The sequence below is a fragment of the Squalius cephalus genome (assembly GCF_949319135.1).
Source record: "Squalius cephalus genome assembly, chromosome: 18".
Classification (NCBI taxonomy): Eukaryota; Metazoa; Chordata; class Actinopteri; order Cypriniformes; family Leuciscidae; genus Squalius; species Squalius cephalus.
In genome coordinates this window covers 28,350,110-28,370,397 of record NC_137139.1, presented here as the reverse complement: position 1 = coordinate 28,370,397, position 20,288 = coordinate 28,350,110, and the positions used below count along the sequence as shown (strand labels likewise).

The following is a 20,288-nucleotide window of genomic DNA, read 5'->3' as shown; positions in this document are numbered from 1 at the left end:
TACAGACCTGTCATCAGGATTCTTGCTTCAGTTGTTTCTGCGCGTGCTTTGCCCCTTATGCTCGGCGGTCATTATCAAAACATCAAATAACACCTCGCCGCTGTGTGCAAAAGTGTGAAAGATGTCATGTAAAAGGTGTGTTTCTCGTTCCACACAATTAATACTTTCTAAATAAGAGTCTGTACATGAGAGAAGAATATAAGCAGTGAAGCACAAGGGCGAATCCGTTCCTCGTGTGAAAGTGTTGGGTAATACATCAGGGACTATCAGTACAACACATCAAAAGGTCCCGTCGGTGACATCCTCCTACTGATCAGTGGTTTATAGATGATATCTGCACAGACATCCATGAATGTTTGATGACTGCGGAATTCTGAACAGTAAACCTAACTTCCTGTATGCAAATGAGATCACATGTTACATCACCAGTTAACCAGTGGTGATATCAGATGGTAATATCATTGGTTAGAAGAAATAAAATGAGACATTTATTGGAAACTGGATGGGAAATGTTTCTGACTTTTGATTGGAAATCTGATCACAGTTTAAATCATTACTGAGATCTCTTCTGAAACTTTTGGGATATCTGGATAATGAGAATTGTCTTCTGTAGAGCTGATGTTTAGCTAAATCAAATTCGTTTCAGAATTGATGGACTCTGTAACATCGACATGAACTGAACTGACATGACACTTATCTTCAGTAGAGAACTGAGTTCACTTCATAACTAAACGAACTTTGCAACATTCACACTGCTATTGAACTAAATTGAGCTGAATAATAACACATTTGTCTTTTAGGGTTGCTACAGACAAAATTGTATTTGCTTTATAATTAATTGCATTGCAGCATTAATACTGTTATTTTCTTGTTTATTAAGATGCATTGAAACATTGTATATAGGGCTATTTAAATAAATGAATGACTTAATTTTAATCAAATCTTAATTTTCTCTATTTTAACTGAGAATAACTAGGAAAAACAATTAAGATTTAATTGAGATTTAATATTTTGGTAACACTTTACAATGTCTCATTTGCTAACATTAGTTAAATGTATTAACTAACATGAACTAACAATGAGCAATGCATTTGTTACAGTATTCATTCATCTTTGTCAGTTGACGGTAGCCATTGACTTCCATATAGTGGGAAAAAAACACTATGGAAGTCAATGGGGTCCATCAACTGTTTGGTTCCCAACATTCTTCAAAATATCTTCGTGTTCAGCAGAAGAAAGAAACTCATACAGGTTTGGAACAACTTGAAGGTGTGTAAATTATGAAAGAATTTTCATTTTTGGGCGAACTACCCCTTTAAGAAAAAATGATTCTTTTGAGAACTGTTCACTGAATAGTTATTCTGTGGCATCAGCATGAAAACCCCATTTTGGAACCTTTTTAAGAGTCAAGTACTAAAAGAATGGTTAAAGAAGCAGAAGTTCAATCCAGTAAGTTTTTCCCCTTCAAAATCAGTATATTCCCCTTTTCTCAGTATGTGTTCCCTCTACAGGGTATTGCAGTGTCTCAAACCTGCTGCGTCATGTAATGAGACCTGTAGTTGGTTGTGCGTGAGGACAGAGGAAATTTAATTATGCTAATGTCTGTAGACTATTCTAGAATACATGCTAATGGAAACCCATTATGATTGTGAATGCAAGGCTGAGAGAAAACCATAATCACTGCAAGAAACAAACAGCCTACACTGACTGACCACAAACAATTGTGCATTGGTATGTCATCTCTCATTTATTAATACATCTCATAAAATTCCTTAAGGTTCCAAAAGGGGGTTTTCACACTGACGCCACAGAAGAACCATTTTTGGTTCTCCATCCTTTCACTGATCAGTTCTTAGAAGTGTGAAGAACATTTTAATAATCTGAAGAACCTTTTCCCACTATTAAGAACCTTTTATGCAAATTAGTTTCCATGGAGGTTCTTCATGGAACCATCAACGCCAACCTTTATTTTTAATTTATCACATTTTGGTAACATTTTACTTTAAAGCTAGGCTATATCATATTTGATACACGACTTTCTAAATTATTAACATGATCATGATTGCTAAAAAAAACATTTTATACACAATCTACTACATGCCTTCTGTGATTTGATTGACAGTATATATTTTTCAAGCAAGGCCTTTTAGTAACTAAAAATGTCTACCTTCAGGTCGTGGTATATGTGGCATGTTTTTGCTGTGAAATGTTAAGTAAACATAAGAATATCTTTTAAATTATTGTTAATATTTCAAGATAAAATAAACTTTGGTTTAGTTGATTATATTCATAGATCATTTTTTAGAAAAATCATGTTAAAATATAAGTATCCAATTATGTTTTGTCCCCCAAAATAAAAAACTACAGAGCTTTAATCATAAAACTAAGCATTTAAATATAATCTTACTAAGACATATTATTGGACATAAAACAATTTCATGTGCTGCGTCACCACAGATTCACTGAACTGCTGATTCCAAGAAACACTGTCAGAGCATTTTAGCACAGTGCAAACGTTCAAGAACTCCTGTCGTTAATGTCATGAAATCCATTTGGTTCTGGTATTTTTTAATTAACCCTAATTAGCAGCCCTCTGAACTTTTGCACCGTCTCTTTCTTTCTTGTAATTGTGCATCATAGCATCATCAAAAGCATACTATCATTGTCTATCATTGATGCTGACTTCGTGCCTGAAGCCATTTTTACCCCACTGAGTGGTAACTGATATAATTAAAGCGTGGCGTCTGCTGCAGGACAGACATTAGCATGACTCATAAAAGAGAGAGATTTCATGAGTAACAAAGAGACGCTAGATTTCATTGTTTTGAGCTATAGTTGCAGTTTAATTCCCTGATGAATGCCAGACTAATAAGCTTAAACTATACAATGCATATTTGAGAGAGAGAGAGAGAGAGAGAGAGAGAGAGAGAGAGAGAGAGAGAGAGAGAGAGAGAGAGAGAGAGAGAGAGAGAGAGAGAGAGAGAGAGAGTATATCAAGCTGTCATATGGATGGTAAATGCGGCATTCTGACAAAAACAGCACCCTTTCTTTCTTTATTTTGAAAGTGTGGTGCAACATCTACTGGCTGCAAAATGTATTGCCTTTGGTGAGGTTGGAGGCACAACAAAAAAAGGAAATAAACTCTCTGTGAATGGACAATACTATGGAAGCCCATTTATGCCACATAAGAAAATGATTCTGCTTTGGGAAATTGACATAAAAAGTCATAATTATGACATACCAAATCATATTCATGACATAAGTCGAAATTATAACATTAAAAAGTAAAATATAACCTAAAAAGTCATAATTGTGACATGTCAAAATTATGACATACTAAGTCAATTATGAGATGAAAAGTTTATATTATAATTATGACATCAAAAAGTCGGAATCAAGTAATTTTTTGAAATAATTCATTATTAGATCAAAAGTTGAAATTGACAGTCAAAATAATACCATTACAAATTCAAAATTATGAACTAAAAAGTCATAATTGTGACATAAAAGTTTCAATTATGATATACTAAGTCATATACTGTACTTGAGATAAGAAGTTGAAATTCTGAACTACAAGTCATAATTGACAAAATTGGAAACTATGACATACTAAGTCATATTTGTGACCTTGGATCACAAAACCAGTCATAAGTCGCACGGGTATATTTGTGGCAATAGCCAACAATACATTGTATGGGTCAAAATTATCGATTTTTCTTTTATGGCAAAAATCATTAAGATATTAAGTAAAGATCGTGTTCCATGAAGATATTTTGTAAATTTCCTACCGTAAATATATAAAACATTTATTTTTGTGAGTGAATGCCGCACAATCGTGAACATAAATGGACAACTTTAAAGACGATTTTCTCAATGTTTCGATTTTTTTGCTCCCTCAGATTCCAGATTTTCAAATAGTTGCATCTCGGCCAAATATTGTCCTATCCTAACAAACCATACATCAATGGAAAGAATATTTATTCAGCTTTCAGATGATGTATACATCTCAATTTCAACCCTTCCAGTCACAAGGGTTAATCTTCAAAATTGACCCTTGTGACTGGTTTTGTGGTCCAGGGTCACATTTTAAGATGAAAAGTTACAATTATGACTTAAAAAGTAATAATTATGACCTAACAAGTCATAATTGTGTCATGAAAAGTCTAAATATATTAAGTTACAATTATGACATAAAAAGTTAGAATCATGAGAAAGTTTAAATTATGACTAAGTCATAATACCGGTAATTATGATTTACAAAAGCATGTTTTTTTTTTTTCTTCATATGGGCCTTCATATTGTCGTGTGAATGCAGCCAGAAATCCTGCAATGTTATGTTTTTAATATTTTGCATTTTAGTGGAAATAGTGATGGCAAAACGAGACCCCTTTTTTCATCCAATAAACTTTATTGCATGCAGTTACACAGTCCAGATTTGCACTAGAATTTACGCACAACTTAAACAGAATTCCACACAAAGTACACTTGATTGACGCGATGCACTTTTCACAAAGCAGCTGCCACCGTCACAAGCGCATGGGAGAGGTTTAAATCAGTAAAGAACCTTGAGATGAAAGATCTTTCCACAAACCACTCATGCATCTACATCGACAACAGGACTCAAGAGCAATACCTGAGGAGTAATACATATAATAATAAAATAAACCGCTGCGATATAACAAGAGAACGTTAGCTTTTGTATTTTCTTATTTAGGCTACTTTTTTTAACATATATGTACAGCCACTCTATTATACTTTTTCTGTAAAATTTTTCAACTGACGTCAAAAAATACTATAAGAATACATACACAGCCATAAATATAATCAGCAAAGTAATAACAATTGAAAAAGAATCAGTTAGATTACGCATTGCAGTAACAGTACAACGTTCATGTCAACAGTCCAGAAACAGTCCAGGGTTAGGCACTTAAGACTGGAGAGCGCTTACAGCAATAGAAAGTGTCGTTCCAGCCACGATTTGACATCTTTAATGATCGTAAAGGCAAACTAATGTACACTGTGTGTTGTTATACATGTAACTGCATCTTATCAAGTGACTGGATCCTCAGATAGCAAAAACAGCCTGAAATGCCACATGTACAGACTGTAGCAATCAACCACATCAACTAATGAACCAAAGTCACTATAAGGCTTTGTACGATTAAATGTTTATGGTACAAAATCTTCCAAAGCAGCAACCAGACAGTTCATTAAACCAAATGCACATTATTATTTCAGAGACAAGCTTAAAAATACAACCAATCTCTCCATTTTACTGACAAGAAATGCGGAGACATGCAAATATTTTGGGTGGTGACGGCCCGGAATATACTCTACGCAAATATGTGATCGCAAACACTTTTAGCTACAGCATGCAAACTCGATTTCACAGTTTTGAAATGTCAATTCAGAATTCAACAAGAATGGGTTGCATTGTCAACATTGCCATAACAGCTATTTACTACTCCCGTTACTTCTTTTCGACAGTACTGCGATTGAATTACGGATGAACGGATGTTATTCCATGCTGTAGACAAACAATCAGTTGCCACTAAAAACAAATATTTTGGAGGGAAAGGACTATATAAATGGAAGCAGTACACAAAATGCTTAATAATAAAGATGAACGAGAAACAGCAAGTGCTCTGTGCCATTGTGGCTATTTATCTGGGTTCACATATTTTTTTTGGAATGTACACAGAGACATATCATAAATTATAGGAATATAACTGAATATAAAGTTGCTGACTTCTAAAATGAACTTTTCCATCTTTCCGCCAATACTACAGGCAACAGGGTGTAGTGACGGATCAATTGTAATTCGATTTCGATACGTTTGGCTTCCAACGTTTATGAAAACAAGATAATCAAAGAAAGCATATGTGTAAGGCTACGTTCACACTGCAGGCTGAAACGACCCAATTCCGATTTTTTTGCCCCTATGCGACCTCTATCTGATCTTTTCATGACAGTCTGAACGACACAGATCCGATCTTTTCAAATGCGACCCAGGCCACTTGGGTATGTGGTCCAAATCCGATACGTATCCGATCTTTTGAAATGCGACTTCAGTCTGAACGGCCAGGTCGCATGTATCCGACCCGCACGTCATTGATACGCGACAAACGTCATAATTCTGCGTTGAAGTAGGCGGGAATGAGAAGATAAACACGGAAGATTGTAATAGGGTATATGTCGAACGTCGCATGACGAAACCGGAAACCTGGTCTCATCGCATCCGCTTGTCATAGAAAGTGTTAACAGCCGTATGAACTGATGCCGATATCTATGGAATTTTAAGGTAATCAGCTAACCTACCTATCTCACTTTGTTATTGGCTTTTTATTCTATTTAAATATCTAAACGTTAGTGTGAAGATTTATTTTTTTTTTACTTTTAAATATCGATCTTCACATGCGAGGGACATTGGTTATGATCATCTTTGCTCGCTCCTTTTAAGTTATCTTGAGTAAAACAGTAAAAAAATGCATGAAGCACATACAAAAGACCTGAACCGGAAGCGATGCGTTCTGTTTTCCGGTTTCGTAATGCGGCGTTCGACATATACCCTATTGTGCTGGCTCCGTTGGGAAAATAACTTTAATATCGCTAAACGAGCTCCACTGTTGACATCCATGTTTAGCTACTTCCGCAAACAACAAGTGACGTCGTTGACCGTTGAGTACTCTTCTGCGCATGCGGGTCACTTCTGGGTCATTTCACGTTCACGTTCACACAGGAGATCACAAAAGGTCGCATTTAATTGGAAATGTGAACGGCAATGTGAAAAAATCTAATTTTTTCAAAAAATCGGAATTGAGCATTAAGCCCTGCAGTGTATTGGATCCGTGAAGCTCTTAAAGTGACAGCAGCCTAATAAATCTGCTGCAGTGATTAATGTTAATCTAACAACAAAAGACAATGATAAAATCACTCACTGCTCTTGAATGAAAAACTTTTGTAGTTTTAATAAGGATTAGTCTATATTTAATGTACACAGCAGTGTTATTTAGCATTTGATTGCTTTATTCAGTTTCTGTTGTAGGCTATTACTTATTTGTATTTCACTGGTAGTACATCTTCCTAATACAGCTAAAGCAAAGTTTATTTAATTTGTATTTTTGTTCTGTTGTATTTATTTGTCAGTTTTTTTGTTTTTATGGTGTTGCTGACTGTTTACTTGTCTTTAACTGTTTTGAGGACCTTTACTTACATTATAGTTAACCTAGTATTAGTTTTTGCTGAAATATCGTTAATTGTGAAATTTCACTGATATTTAAAATGACTGTAATTCATAAAATAAGACTTTGATCATATAACCAATCAAATAATTTCAATATTGACCAAAATAATTGTGATTATGATTTTCGAGCAGCCCTACTCCACTGACTTCACTCCTATTGGTTGTCGCTCTTGAAAGTCGCTCTTAATTGGCATAAAGTTAAACATATCTCAAGTATGTCTTGTCGCTGGACACGCATACATCCTGTCGCCAACGGTCACTATCACTCGTGTCGCCAGAAACTGCCAGATCTCCATTGAAATGAATGGGATCACGTTGCTTTGTCGCTGTGTGAACCGGGCTTTTCTCTAAGGTGGATACAGTCTTTTACAGGTTTGTTGCTGCCACAGTAACGCAAGAACGCAAGGTACATTAATTGTCGCCTACATATCTGTGCAAAGTATGTTTCTGGCCTCTGGATGGATGGTAATGAAATACGATTTCTATTCATAAAACTAAAACAAAACCCACACAATAAACATTAAAACAAATCAAGGAGAGTAAAATCCTCATTTAGCATAGTTTGAAGTTTAGTCCCTACCCCATAAGGACTTACATGCTGTTGGGGTTGTAGCAGAGCATGTTGAGCTGCAGGTTTTCATCCCAGTGTCTGAGGATGATGAAGAGTTGATTGGCTGCGGCTTTGACCGATGCCAGGTCTCGGCCCTCTGGGATGATCTGTTCATTTAGCCACATGCTTGCTTTGGCCGCGATCAGCTCCCACTCGATGAAATAACTGGCTGAACTGTGTTCCAGCCAGGCCAGAGCTACAGCAGTGGCCCACACCATCCCCTCGGTGTCTTGCACACCCCTTCGCAGGCTCCCGGGCGAGCCAGACAGGGACGTCCCTATAATTTCAGACTCAGACCCTCGCCCGCTGTCGCACAAAGAGTTGATGGGCGACGGTGGGGCTTCGGTCGACATAGACGAGAAGCCGGCCAGCAGCGAGGGCTCGCCCTCCATCCGAGGGCTTCGGGCCTGGAAAGAGGACGAGGACGTGCGGGAAGCGAGCTCCTCACATTCAGAGTTCAAGTCTGAGTCTTTTGGAGGAGGCGAGGAGCCGCGGTGGACCTCCAGGCTCTCAGAGCGCCGGGACCCGGAGTAGGACACGTGGGTAAGGCTGATTCTGTGGCTGGTGAAGGGTGACGTCCACTTTAGCTTGTCTATGGGCACGTTGATGGCGTCACACAAGGCACTGTCCAACATGAACGCCCCACAGGACAGCTGCAATGACACCTGCAAAAGGAAGTAGAAATGCTGTCTATTTAATCAGTTTTAATCATATAAACAAGCTCAGAGATTGAACTTCAAGGAGCAGTTTAAGGTCTTTAAGCATTGTTAATTATGTTAGCATCAAAAATACGCTCGACTGATTTTGTTACGCCTCATCACCATTTACTTCGAGTCATTCCCATGACCCATATATGTTCTACTCAAATAAAACATCTCATTTAACCAGACCTAGCAATCATGAGATATTGATCGGTGTTTGTTAAATGTCACCAGATCTATTACCGGTACTTACTATACTTAAAAACTCCTGCCTTTGCTTGCAAGGTGAGTATTGACCGGCTATTTATAGAGGCAAGTGGATGCAATACACTCAATGACGTCAGCCATTTCTTAAATAAGTTTATGCTGACCTTTCAACATAAATTGTTTGTTACTGTTGAATTGTTATATATTAGAATACCATCCATTAAAAAGGTAAATAGGGGCAATTTCAATTTCATGTTGACTTTAGATAAGTTCTACTGAAGGCACAGAGGATTAACATCCTGAAAGCAGAATATGTCGACAGAAACCAGAGGGATGTAGTCCTTGTTGTCATTTTCGCTCTCTCCAACGGAGTTGCTGAATTTGCTCTGTGACCGGCTCATGAAGCCCCTGGCCGCCTTCGTCAGCAGACGCGTCCTGCTCAGGCTCAGCTTGCTAGAGGCAAAAAGAAACAACACCTTTTACTCCGGTGCCTCACTATCATCATTAAATGCACAGGCACGTCTAAAGTGCTTTTTCTTGGTGAAATGTGCCCCTTCACATTCATTAATTTGCGGAGCATGTACACATCCCTGATAGCGCCGCTCCTCACGTTTTGGTCATTAGTTCGGCTGACATTTCAAGTGACAGCTAGAGGTAAAACTGGGATAGAGATTCCAGACACGAAAGGGAAATGTTTATTTTGGTGTCTGGTGTACCATCCCTCTTTTGTCTTAAATATTGATTTTATTTGCTTAACACATGGGAATTTGAATTGGATTAAGATAAGATCCAGGCCGGATTTGAACCAGTCAAAATCAAATTAAGTTATCAAAGATTAAAGCATTACATAAACTATTTATTCATCAAAGATCAAGTAAATCCAATTCTTGCATATCCTGATTAATATTCATGAGCTAAGCCTACAGTATTGTGTGACATCACAACCAGAGCCCCTCCCCCACAGCTTTACCCTGCAGGTTATTCACCCTCTGCCTATGATGTCAACACTTTAAACTTATTAAAACTGAAAATGAGTTTGTGTGACTAATATCTTCTAATTTTCACACTTTTTCGAGCTAGAGTATTCTTTACTTCATACATTCACTTAAACTCAAGAAGCCTCATTTTTTAGAAGGAAATTGCTAATAGCAAAGTTAATAGAACAAACACTCATTGCCTAAAGATCATTTTCATACTGACTCATTTAATTGTAAGAAAGAATGGTGAAATGATTTGTAAAAGAGGCTTAATACCTGCACAGAACTTTGTTGTGCTGTCAGTCTACACATCTCCTGTGTTTTTAATTTTTTTAATGACTAATGAATGTCTGTCTTCGGTGAGAGTTGAACTCATTACATGCACCCAACAGAATACTAAAAGCAATCAAAATGCAAATTCGACTCATGATTTAAAACAATGATGCATGAGTGATGCAAACTGCTGAATTATTCATTTGTGTTCTGTGAATTACAGTGTTTGTAATTGTAAAACTTGATTTGTGGACGTAGTTTGCTCTTTTCCCCAATTCGTTCCCTCCATCGACACCCACCTGGCAGAGAAAAGGCTCTCGACTGATCTCTGCGAGTGGTCGGAGGTCACCGACGGACTCCTTTGAGAGGCTGAAAGAGAGAGCAGGTTGGTATTCTGATCATTTCTATTGCCAAACACACACACACAAACACACAAACAAATACACTGCACTCCAAGGCAAAGAGCACTCAAACTCACCCATGCTCCTCTAGGTCAAATCTAATTAATGAATTCAGCAGCTACAAGCTTGAGTGATTAATGCTGCTGTGTTTGTTTGGACACCTGCAAGTCTGTAATAAGTGAAATAACCACCTGAATACAGCCAGATAGAAAAAAGAAAAAGTACCTTCAGAAGAGCTACATCGTTCCCAACTGGAGGAGGAGGGAGTTTTGCAGGGGGATCGGGACCCATCGTCAACATCTGTAGATCAAAGAAGAGACATGAGTCCTTTTGACGTCAGAGTTTAGACTGAAAACCGTTTTCTGAATGTGACCCAAGGAATCTAAGTGCATTTGTAAATGGGTCTGAGCTGAAGATGATTCATGTGGACTTTAGTACAGTAACATGCATATCAATAACATGCACTTTGTAAGTTTTAGGACAAGTAGTTCAACGCAGTAGGACACGAATATTTCATCACTGGACTGTAGTGAGACTTCCACGACACAAATCGACACAATGACAAATGACTTTGTCTCATTATAACAGCGGAAACAACTTAAAAGACTCCATCATTTATGGTCATACAGAGTAAGACATCATTTGAAACTGTAAAGGGTCTATTTTGATTCGTGTACACTCACAATTGAAAACAAAACATTGTGATTTTGTAAAATAAAGAAAACAAACAGGATGGCGCTTTCTGCAGTCTTGGTTTACTTTCCGTGAAGTTTTGTGGCGCGCGTCACAAAAATTAATTGAAACTCAGCGTATAGGCTACTACTTGTCGCACTTAATCGTTTTGTTAATCTGTATTCAGGTGAAATATATTTTGTGTATAATTTATTCCTTGAACAAACTGAACAAAACAAATGTTGATATTTTTAATGGGTCACAGACACTTGTCCATTCTAACTTAATTTCTAACTTAATTCTAATTTAACATAATTTTGTCGGTTATCAGGTAATGATCGGTAATATAAAACAATATTCTGGTTCAACTAAAAATCATTTAAAATAACTTTTCTATTTGAATATTTTTTCCTGTGATACAAAGTTGAATTTTCAGCATCATTACTCCAGTGTCTTTCAGAAATCATTCTAATATGTTCATTAAAAGTATTAATTTCTTCTTATTGGCCCCAGACTTTTTTTATTTATTTATTTTATACTTTTGAACTGTATAGTGTATATTTTGACCAAACTTTATCAGAACCATGACATATGTCATTATGCAAAAGTGTTGCCAACATACAACAACTTAGTGTGTGTTTTTGGTCCGTTTTATGATGTTACTGGATCTTTGATGAAGATTGGACAGGGTGTCAGTGAGGACTGTACAAAAAAACATAGTATGTGAACATGTAGACATTCAAAAATGTGACACATATGACTTCAGGCCAAGTTATCCCAAAGTATATTTAAACATTTCTGACCAGTAGCACGGTCAACAAACTGCTTGTGTACCTCAGCATGGTAGCAATGACAATTGTTAAATTTCATTTCAATCGACCAAAGCAATGGAAAACTACATCCTCAACATCAAATTTGCTAATACATTAAGCAGTTTGAAATATCAATGTCACAATGCCAACATATTTTCAAGATTATCTGACCCTAAAGCAAAATCTATGTGAACTTTGACCTGTTAGTTGCACTAGAGAGTTTAAAATAGAGTCCCTAAATTGGGTATGATAAAAGTTGAGACTATTTAATAAGTGTGCCAAATTTCATAACTTTTTACCATATTTTCTATTCCATGGTTTGATCCCAGAGGTTCAATGATAATGTTCCCATAATTCCTCACTTGTAAATGAGCCTAACATTCAGTATTTTGTCTTCAGTCTTACTGTGGGGTAGTGCTGCGTCATCTTGCCCAGACAAACCTCCAGACTGTGACCGACCCAGACCTACAGAGTATCCACGGGTCTTCCTGCTGCCGGAACGAGAACTGCAGTGCGAACTTCGTTTATGATCCTCCCCTGGAGATAAACAGATATACAAAGAGTCATTACCATAATCTAATTGTGTGTTTAAGCCAGGAGTGACTGCTTCATCTGTTTCCCTGCGCTCTCTTTTCTTCTTCCTGAGAACAGTATCTTTGATATAATGATTGCAACTACCAGGCCTTGTAAGCTCAGATGAATTAGAAGAATGACTTACCAGGGTGGCTATACTCAACGCAGGTGGGTAAATATTCATTGCTGTCCAGATCAATAGGTACAAACGCTGTGTATTTGCTCAAGATGTTGCAGGCTTTACTCGTGTGGATGGCATAAAGCTGGTACCTTCTCCCAGAACCTACAAGAAACGGCACAGTTGAGGGATTTTGTCAGATATGCAAGTAATGTTTTGAACATTCACATCCCACAAATGATAAGAGTTCATCAGTTAAATAACTGGTAATTACGAGTCAAGTTCCTCACCATGCTCAATCTCACACTCTTTGTCCACCATATGTTCAAAGTCTTGAATAATGGAACGTCCCGCCAGGTGATGGAAGGTTTCGTTCCACAGGTCCTCGTGAACTTTTTCCTCCCGCTCTCGACCTTTTAGGTAGGGTTGAATGTCAAAGATCACCTCCCATTTCACGGGTTTCCCGCACAGCAGTCCTGACACGACCGCTTTGCAATCTCCCTTTCCATGACTGGCCCTGAATTCTGGTGCGTGAGGATCTTGGGGCGTTTCGACTTCGCAAAGCTGATGCGTGTAGCCATCTGTTCGATATTAAACATAATATTGGGAGTATTAACAGATGCATTCCCTGATGAAAAACATCATTAACCAATTGGATGAGCTCTTTAACATCTTCAATGTATTAAATGAGCTTACGTTAAAACTGTAAAAACACAAGCATTGCTTGTTGTGCTTTACAGAGCTAGGTCTGGCTAGAGGACGTTTTGGATGGATATTCTCAAAATCGTCTAGTTGGTGGTTTGTCTAAATCCTTGCCCACTCCTTTTCCTGTAAATCTACAGTACTTGCAGAGTTCAGTAATTAGCTAGTTCAGTTGTGTTTGATCAGGGTTATGCCTGCTGTGCGGTTTTGGCAATCCTAGAAGATCATTACAAATCACACTGTACAACATGGATCTATTAAACTTGGGTACAACATGTATGCAGACTGTACAATGATGACACCTATTAAATCGTAGGCTACGACGCAAGTTAGTATAGCAAAATACAACACGTCATCAGCATGCGCTAGTGGAAAACAAATAGAGCAAGATCAGTCACACTTTGGCAACTGTGGTTTTTATGAGCATTGAAAAAAAAAATAGGTGGAAGCCAATATGGACGCGGTCAAGGCTAGAGAGTAGACGCCAATTTGGCATGGCAATTTTGCAAATGGAGCTTGAGGGAAGTAAGTTTTAGCGCAATGACACGCTGAACAATACGCAATTTCTTGTTGCATTTTTATTGGCTAGTCAGTAGATGTAGGTCGTAGCAGCAAACACACTGTGAGATGATCATGCTAAGAAAATGATCACGGATTATGTTTGGTCGTAAGACCATGACAACGGCCATCTTTGAACCTGTCTCACTGTACGACGTAGGACCACCATTTAGGAGCCATTGCCACGATTGGTCATCTTTTGTCTGGGACAGCCCAAAATCATACAATGTGTAGCAGGCATTAAAGCTTAACTTTGCAGGAAGGTAGATCTCCAGGAACAGGATTCAAGAGTCTAGTTGACTATGTCAAAATATAATTAAGGTACTTCAGATGCCTTTTTTTTGCATATGCTTTAAAAAATCAGCTGGGGAACGTGTTTTACAACTTGAGAAGTAGTTTTGAAATTTCTTCTAACTTGACGTCATAAAAATGCAACTCTCATGGTGCTGAAAAAGAATAAATGTTGTTCAGTTGAACTTTATATTCATCAAAGAATCCTGAAAAAATAATAATATAATGATAACTATGAGAAATGCTTTTTTGAGCACAAAATCAGCACAGGATCATGTTGCAATTCAGCTTTGCCATCACAGGAATAAATTACATTTTCATTATAATAAATTACATAGAAAACTCTAGCATATATATCCCTGCAATATCACCATAGCCGAAGGAAGCTATTCTAAAAATATGCATCAAATTATTTTAATTATTTTCCACACTTTTTGACCACTGAATTTCTATGACTTTTCCACTATAAAAATCATTTGATAGTTTTCTGGGAAATTCCATGAATGTACCAGGTTTGAATAACTTGAGTTTACAGTCATCCACAGTATGACCTTCAATGGACAATGATATTATCACCACCGGGCGAGTTTTTACTCCTCTAGTGATATCTAGCTGATGAAAAATGTTCAAGCAGTACAAAATCAGAAAAATTCACTTTATAATTTTTCTTTTTACAACTATAACTTATTAGATGATTCATGAGTAGTTTTTCAGTCTGCGCTCACAGAATATGATAAGTGTCTCGACGCCCCCACACTGCGCAGCTGATTAAGGGTATTTAAATTACAGTGTTAAAAGTCAGCTTAACTCTGAGCCCCAGCAGCGCTAAGATTAATATGCATCAGAAATTGACATCTTTGTCCTTGCACTTAAGCACTTTAGTGAAGGACTAACCTGCATCGCCAGTGCTGCCTAGAGAAGGGCTGTCCGTTGAAGACCTGGAGCCGTCTTCCACCACGGGACCCTGTGCAGAGCGGCCAGGGTGGGTCTGATCCACCTTAGACTCCCCCTGGAGACCCTCGTGTTGCTGCACTGGAGGTTTGTGAGCAGAGATGGGACGTCCTCTTGAGGATGTGGCACACAGGCTGGCCAACTGTGGCTTTTGGAGAAATGAGCAACAGTTCATTAGTCCCTTTGTTCACTCTGCGGTCATCTTGGCAAGGGCACTCTACCTGAATCGAACTAAAATGTCCAAAACTATTACAAATGCTTAACTGAAGTACAAGACGGTCATCCACTGTTACCTACATTTATCTGTATTTAAATGTTTTTTAATATTTAGATCATCTAGCAATAACTCCAAGTCACAGTGTAAGATTGTTGGAAATATTTAACACTTTAAGAGCACTCTGATTTCTCTTAAAGAGTGCTTTCCCTTTAAGAGCAGAGCTATGTGCATTTATGCACAAATGTTAATTTGTTACTATAACACTTCACTTTAAGCCTTTATGTATAATGTATTAAAAAGGTATTCATAATGCACATTATAATGTATTATATATTTTCATAATTGTAACTAAAACGCATTATAATATTAGCAGATTCCTTGTTGTATCTGAAATGTGTTTTAATGCATTATACTTTCTAAAGGTGTATTTAAGAAATAGATAAGCATTATAATGTATTATAACTGTGGTTACAATTATTAATATCATATAATACATTATAAGATGCATTACAAGGCATAATTAATGCTTTAAAAATACTTTTAGAATGCATTATATTTAAAGGCTTTCAGTAGTTTTACCGTAAATTTATTGGGAAAAGTACAACAATCTTAATTCATTTTACTTTTTACTTTGAAATCTGCAGACCACACACACAAATATAATATACATTTATAATATCAAACATTTATCAGTCATAACTTAATTATGAATATAGGTATATTAAATAATAAAAAAATAAAAATAGGCATATTAATATATATATAAAAAAAAGAATATACACAATATTAAAATGTAAACACTATTATTTAAATATGGTAACATTTAAATCTATTTAAATATTACCATATTTAAATAAAGATTGTCAAAAAATTAAAAATGTATAATAAATAAATATTATTTAAATATGTCAACATTTAAATAATAATAATATTGAAATATTAAATAATTATATTTTGACTTGAATAACTGTTTAAAATTAAATATTTAATATTTAAATTAATAACAATAAATATATAAAAATAAATATTATTAATATTATTATTTTACCTGATTTTTTTTTTTTTTTACCTAGTTAGCATTAGGACAGCTTCAGGTCCAGTGGTCAATCAAAACAGCTGTTTTGTATGTTTCTTGAGCTTATGAAAAATATCACAATGCCAAAGTAGTGACGCTCATGTTGACGCTAATGCTGACAAGTCTGATTGTGTTTCTATGCTCACATTGAGCATTCAGTTTCCCCCGGTTATTTCCAGCATGAACGCAGCGCATAGCAAAAGCAAATCTAATTTATTTCACCTTGTGTAGAGAGAGTTTATGAACACAATGATTCACCTTAACCATGCCATGCCTGTCTCTCTGTTTACCTGGTCTAATGGCAGTTTGGATAATGAGAAATGTATGCCTGCTGAAGAGCTACATTAATAAGGATAATTAAAGTCATTATTGCATCCATTGAGGGGAAATCAAGGACTCTTGTTATTGCCCATCTGTAATATTACTCACTCCCTTTTTGATAAAACTTCCATGGCCAATTGCTTGCAGTGCAAAGTGTCGCCTGGATTATTGATATCTTCTCCCCATTCAGAGAGCGTGACATTGGAAATGTTATCATGGCCATCAAAGGTTTTGTCACAGTTGTCAGAACTAATTGTACCCCGGAAGATGAACATAAGTGGCTGGATATTCGATATGTCTCTTGGCAGGGTGTCGGCAATGCGGGAGTATCGCTGAACTCATTGAATAAGAAACACAATGTCATGAAATAGAAGCAGTAAAAAGTTGTCAGCAACACTCTCAGAAAAAAGAAATCAGTAGTGGTATTAATTAAACATTAAATAGTAATATTTATGACCCAGTTTAACTTGTGTTACCACATGAGGCACATTTTTAGGAAACCTGACAAAAATGTTACAGGGTACCCAAAATGTTGAGGAATGCAATTACTAACATTGAAACATAATGCTTATTAAATAATATTTAAATATTTTATTGTTTATATTATTTAAATACGTTCATATTTAAATAATAAATACCATAATTACTGGCTTGAGGAATACGATTACCAACATGAAAAAATGTTGCTTATTAAATGGTATTTAAAAATGTTTAATTATTTATATTATTTAAATGTCAATAATATTAAATAAGTAATAAAAAATTTTTTGACTTGAATAAAACCAGTTTAACTTAAATAAAGTATACATTTTAGGTAACCTCACAAAAATGTTACAGGGTATCCAAAATGTTGAGCAATGCTTAAATTAATAAACAAAGAGCAATAAAAGTACTGTAGTATATTAGCAAAGCACACATACCAGAAGCATACAAGCATCTTTAAGTCTCTGTGTCTCAGTGAATCGAAAGGGTTTTCCTTGGCCATTCAGCTCAATTGTCATGGATGAAATGAGTACGGCCATCATTATGAGACACAAAGGACGCACACCTCTCCTTTGTGGTCTTGCTTACATACTCATTTGTCTCCAGGTCAGGGATATTTTTCTCATTATTTCAGGCCTGTTCAAACACTGGCACGTGATGGGCAACACCCTTTTTGTCTCCCACTGCACTTCAAAGGTGCATTTCTATTTCAGTGTGTGGGTGCACATTACAGAAGTGTCCACCTCGTTTCTTAGACAGCATTTTAACTTTGTTCACATTCATCCATTGCTTAAATATCCAGGAAACTGTAATTCATCTTCCACCGGCTGTTCCATCTCAATTCTATTTGTGTGGTAAGAACATTGAATTATGAATTACATTCTCATCACCGAGCTCAGAAATGAGTTCAAATAACCCTTCAGAACGAACAAATGAATCCATGGGGCTGTTTTTATATCATAGCAGATGCTTCGGCTATAGCAGATGGCATGGTGACATGGTGCCTACAGATTTTTCTTCTAAGAACACTATAAACCATCTGCTTTGTGTCAAAACACACATGCACAAAGGAGATTACATATACAGATGTTTTCTGATCATTTCCAAGTATAATGTTTATTGCATACTCATGATGTGTATTATAAGCAGTGTTGGGGGTACTGTTAACGTGAGTTACAGTATGTAATCAGATTACTTTTTTTAAGTAACTAGTAAAGTAATGCATTACTTTTGAATTTACAAGTTACTTTTTCAAATAAGTAACGCAAGTTACTTTGTTTTCCAGTTTATTGAATGCAATAAAAATCGGGAGAAAGGTGCAAATACTTTATGTATTTAATCTCACTTTATTAACCAATGTCTTTGCAGCTGACCTTCGAGGATCCAATTCAACCATTTTAATAAACAAAAATGACTTTACATAAACCATTTGTTTTTCATTTGTTTTTATTTTTAAAGTCTTCTGCATCCTATTCCAGAATGGCAGCACAGCTGAAAGGTTTGTTTGAGTTGCGCCCTCTAGTGTACAGGTGTAAATTGCATTTTCTTCAGCCTATGGCTTATTCATTTCACATTTGGCGTGAAAGGGCCTTTACATTTATCACTGTTTACTTGTCTTCAATAATGTTTACATTTTATATTAGTTAGTCCAGTTGTTTTTGCTGAGGCAATTTTGTTAAAACCATAGGAAAATGTTAGTGTTCTTTAGGCTGCTGATTTTTTTTGTGCGCCAAAAGACACAGAATAAACATGTTTGATATAAATGTTTCTACCTTATTGGAATCGAAACTGGCAATTGATAGGAATTGGAATTGATAAGCAGAATAGGAATCGGAATCGCTAAAATTCAGAGAACGATTAGGGTGTTTTGGTTGTACTTAGTATAAATTTGCTTGTTCAAGTTCCTAATTGTGTGTTCATTAATACACACCCCCTCATTTAAAAAATCAGCTCTGATTAAATTGGACTATATTTTTAAGTAACCTATGTAGCTTGAGTGTACGTAGCAACTTTTTTAGCAAATACTTTATACTTAAATTGTTTGTACAGCAAAGTGTACTGTAGTTTTACTTTTCAAAGTAGCTTCCCCAATGCTAATGCTATAGACACATTTTTCAATGCAATGGCACACAAAATCAAACTCACATAGCAAGAAGCATTTGCGTTCACATATTTGCATAGCACATGCTTCAATGACCTACCTGGTAGTCCATTTTCCACTGAGCTCCGTAGTCAGGATGAGTCTGACAGATGAGCTCCTGGACTTTGGCTCGTCTAAGAGGGTTTTTCCCCACCACGGAGCTGGGGTCACTGGGGGTGTAGGCCTTCTTCATGGGGTTGTAATCTATGATCTGATTGGTGCTATAAGCACGTCTTCTCGGAGAGGTGCTCGTGTCAGTTCCTGTGCAAAAGTAGAAAAAAAAACTAATTTAACACCTTTTCTCTTTCATTTCCTCTCTTATATAGTAGTTTTCTGACTATATTCCTTTATTCTCTTTCATCAGGAGACTTTAATGAATAGTTTCCAAAAGCATCCAAAGATGAAAATTCTGTAACACTCAATTTACTTCGTAAAGTGCTGTACTTTACCCATAACGTCTTGCTCCGTGGCAATAGGACAGCTCTCAGACATGGTCTCCTGGCAACCGTCAAACAGCGAGCCGACTTGATCGTCCCTGTGTGGCCCCTGAGCATCACAGTAAACCTTCCCAGCATCCTCCTCTTGAGAGTGATAGAACACAGAACTGGTGGACTCGTTGGAACGCATCATGCTGTATCGTCTCCGTTTGTCCTGTGACAACAGAGAAAAGATGTTTTAGAAGGTGGGTGAATAAATCTATATTCACATTAACAAACATTATATGATATATATATATATATATATATTGTTTTTTTTTTTTTTTTTTATTAACAAAACTGTTATTGTTGTTTTGGTAAATTTGATATTATAATATATCAAAATTTTGTATATTTTAAAATAATATCAATATCATCTATCTAAATATAATATTGAATATACACAACCGATTATTACTATTATTTAAATAGACAATATTGTTATTAATATTAAAATATATAAAATCGTGATATAATATCAAATATA

The 20,288-nt window shown here is 36.3% G+C and overlaps 2 protein-coding genes across 2 annotated transcripts in view; one reads left to right on the top strand and one right to left on the bottom strand.

Annotated features, from left to right (window-relative positions):
* The window catches only part of LOC307146410 (integrator complex subunit 11), a 229,447-nt gene that overhangs the window by 154,350 nt on the left and 54,809 nt on the right, over positions 1-20,288 (top strand). The gene's annotated exons all lie outside the window — the stretch shown is intronic.
* The window catches only part of vwa5b1 (von Willebrand factor A domain containing 5B1), a 38,356-nt gene continuing 25,215 nt past the window's right edge, over positions 7,148-20,288 (bottom strand). Inside the window, exons 13-22 of the mRNA XM_079850369.1 lie at positions 19,775-19,976; positions 19,387-19,586; positions 15,033-15,237; positions 12,878-13,168; positions 12,615-12,752; positions 12,302-12,433; positions 10,638-10,712; positions 10,311-10,380; positions 9,088-9,214; positions 7,148-8,518 (exon numbers count right to left, since the gene is read on the bottom strand). Of these exons, the coding sequence (XP_079706495.1) occupies positions 7,835-8,518; positions 9,088-9,214; positions 10,311-10,380; positions 10,638-10,712; positions 12,302-12,433; positions 12,615-12,752; positions 12,878-13,168; positions 15,033-15,237; positions 19,387-19,586; positions 19,775-19,976 (2,124 nt within the window). The 3' untranslated portion in view covers positions 7,148-7,834. The remainder of the gene's footprint in view (positions 8,519-9,087; positions 9,215-10,310; positions 10,381-10,637; positions 10,713-12,301; positions 12,434-12,614; positions 12,753-12,877; positions 13,169-15,032; positions 15,238-19,386; positions 19,587-19,774; positions 19,977-20,288) is intronic.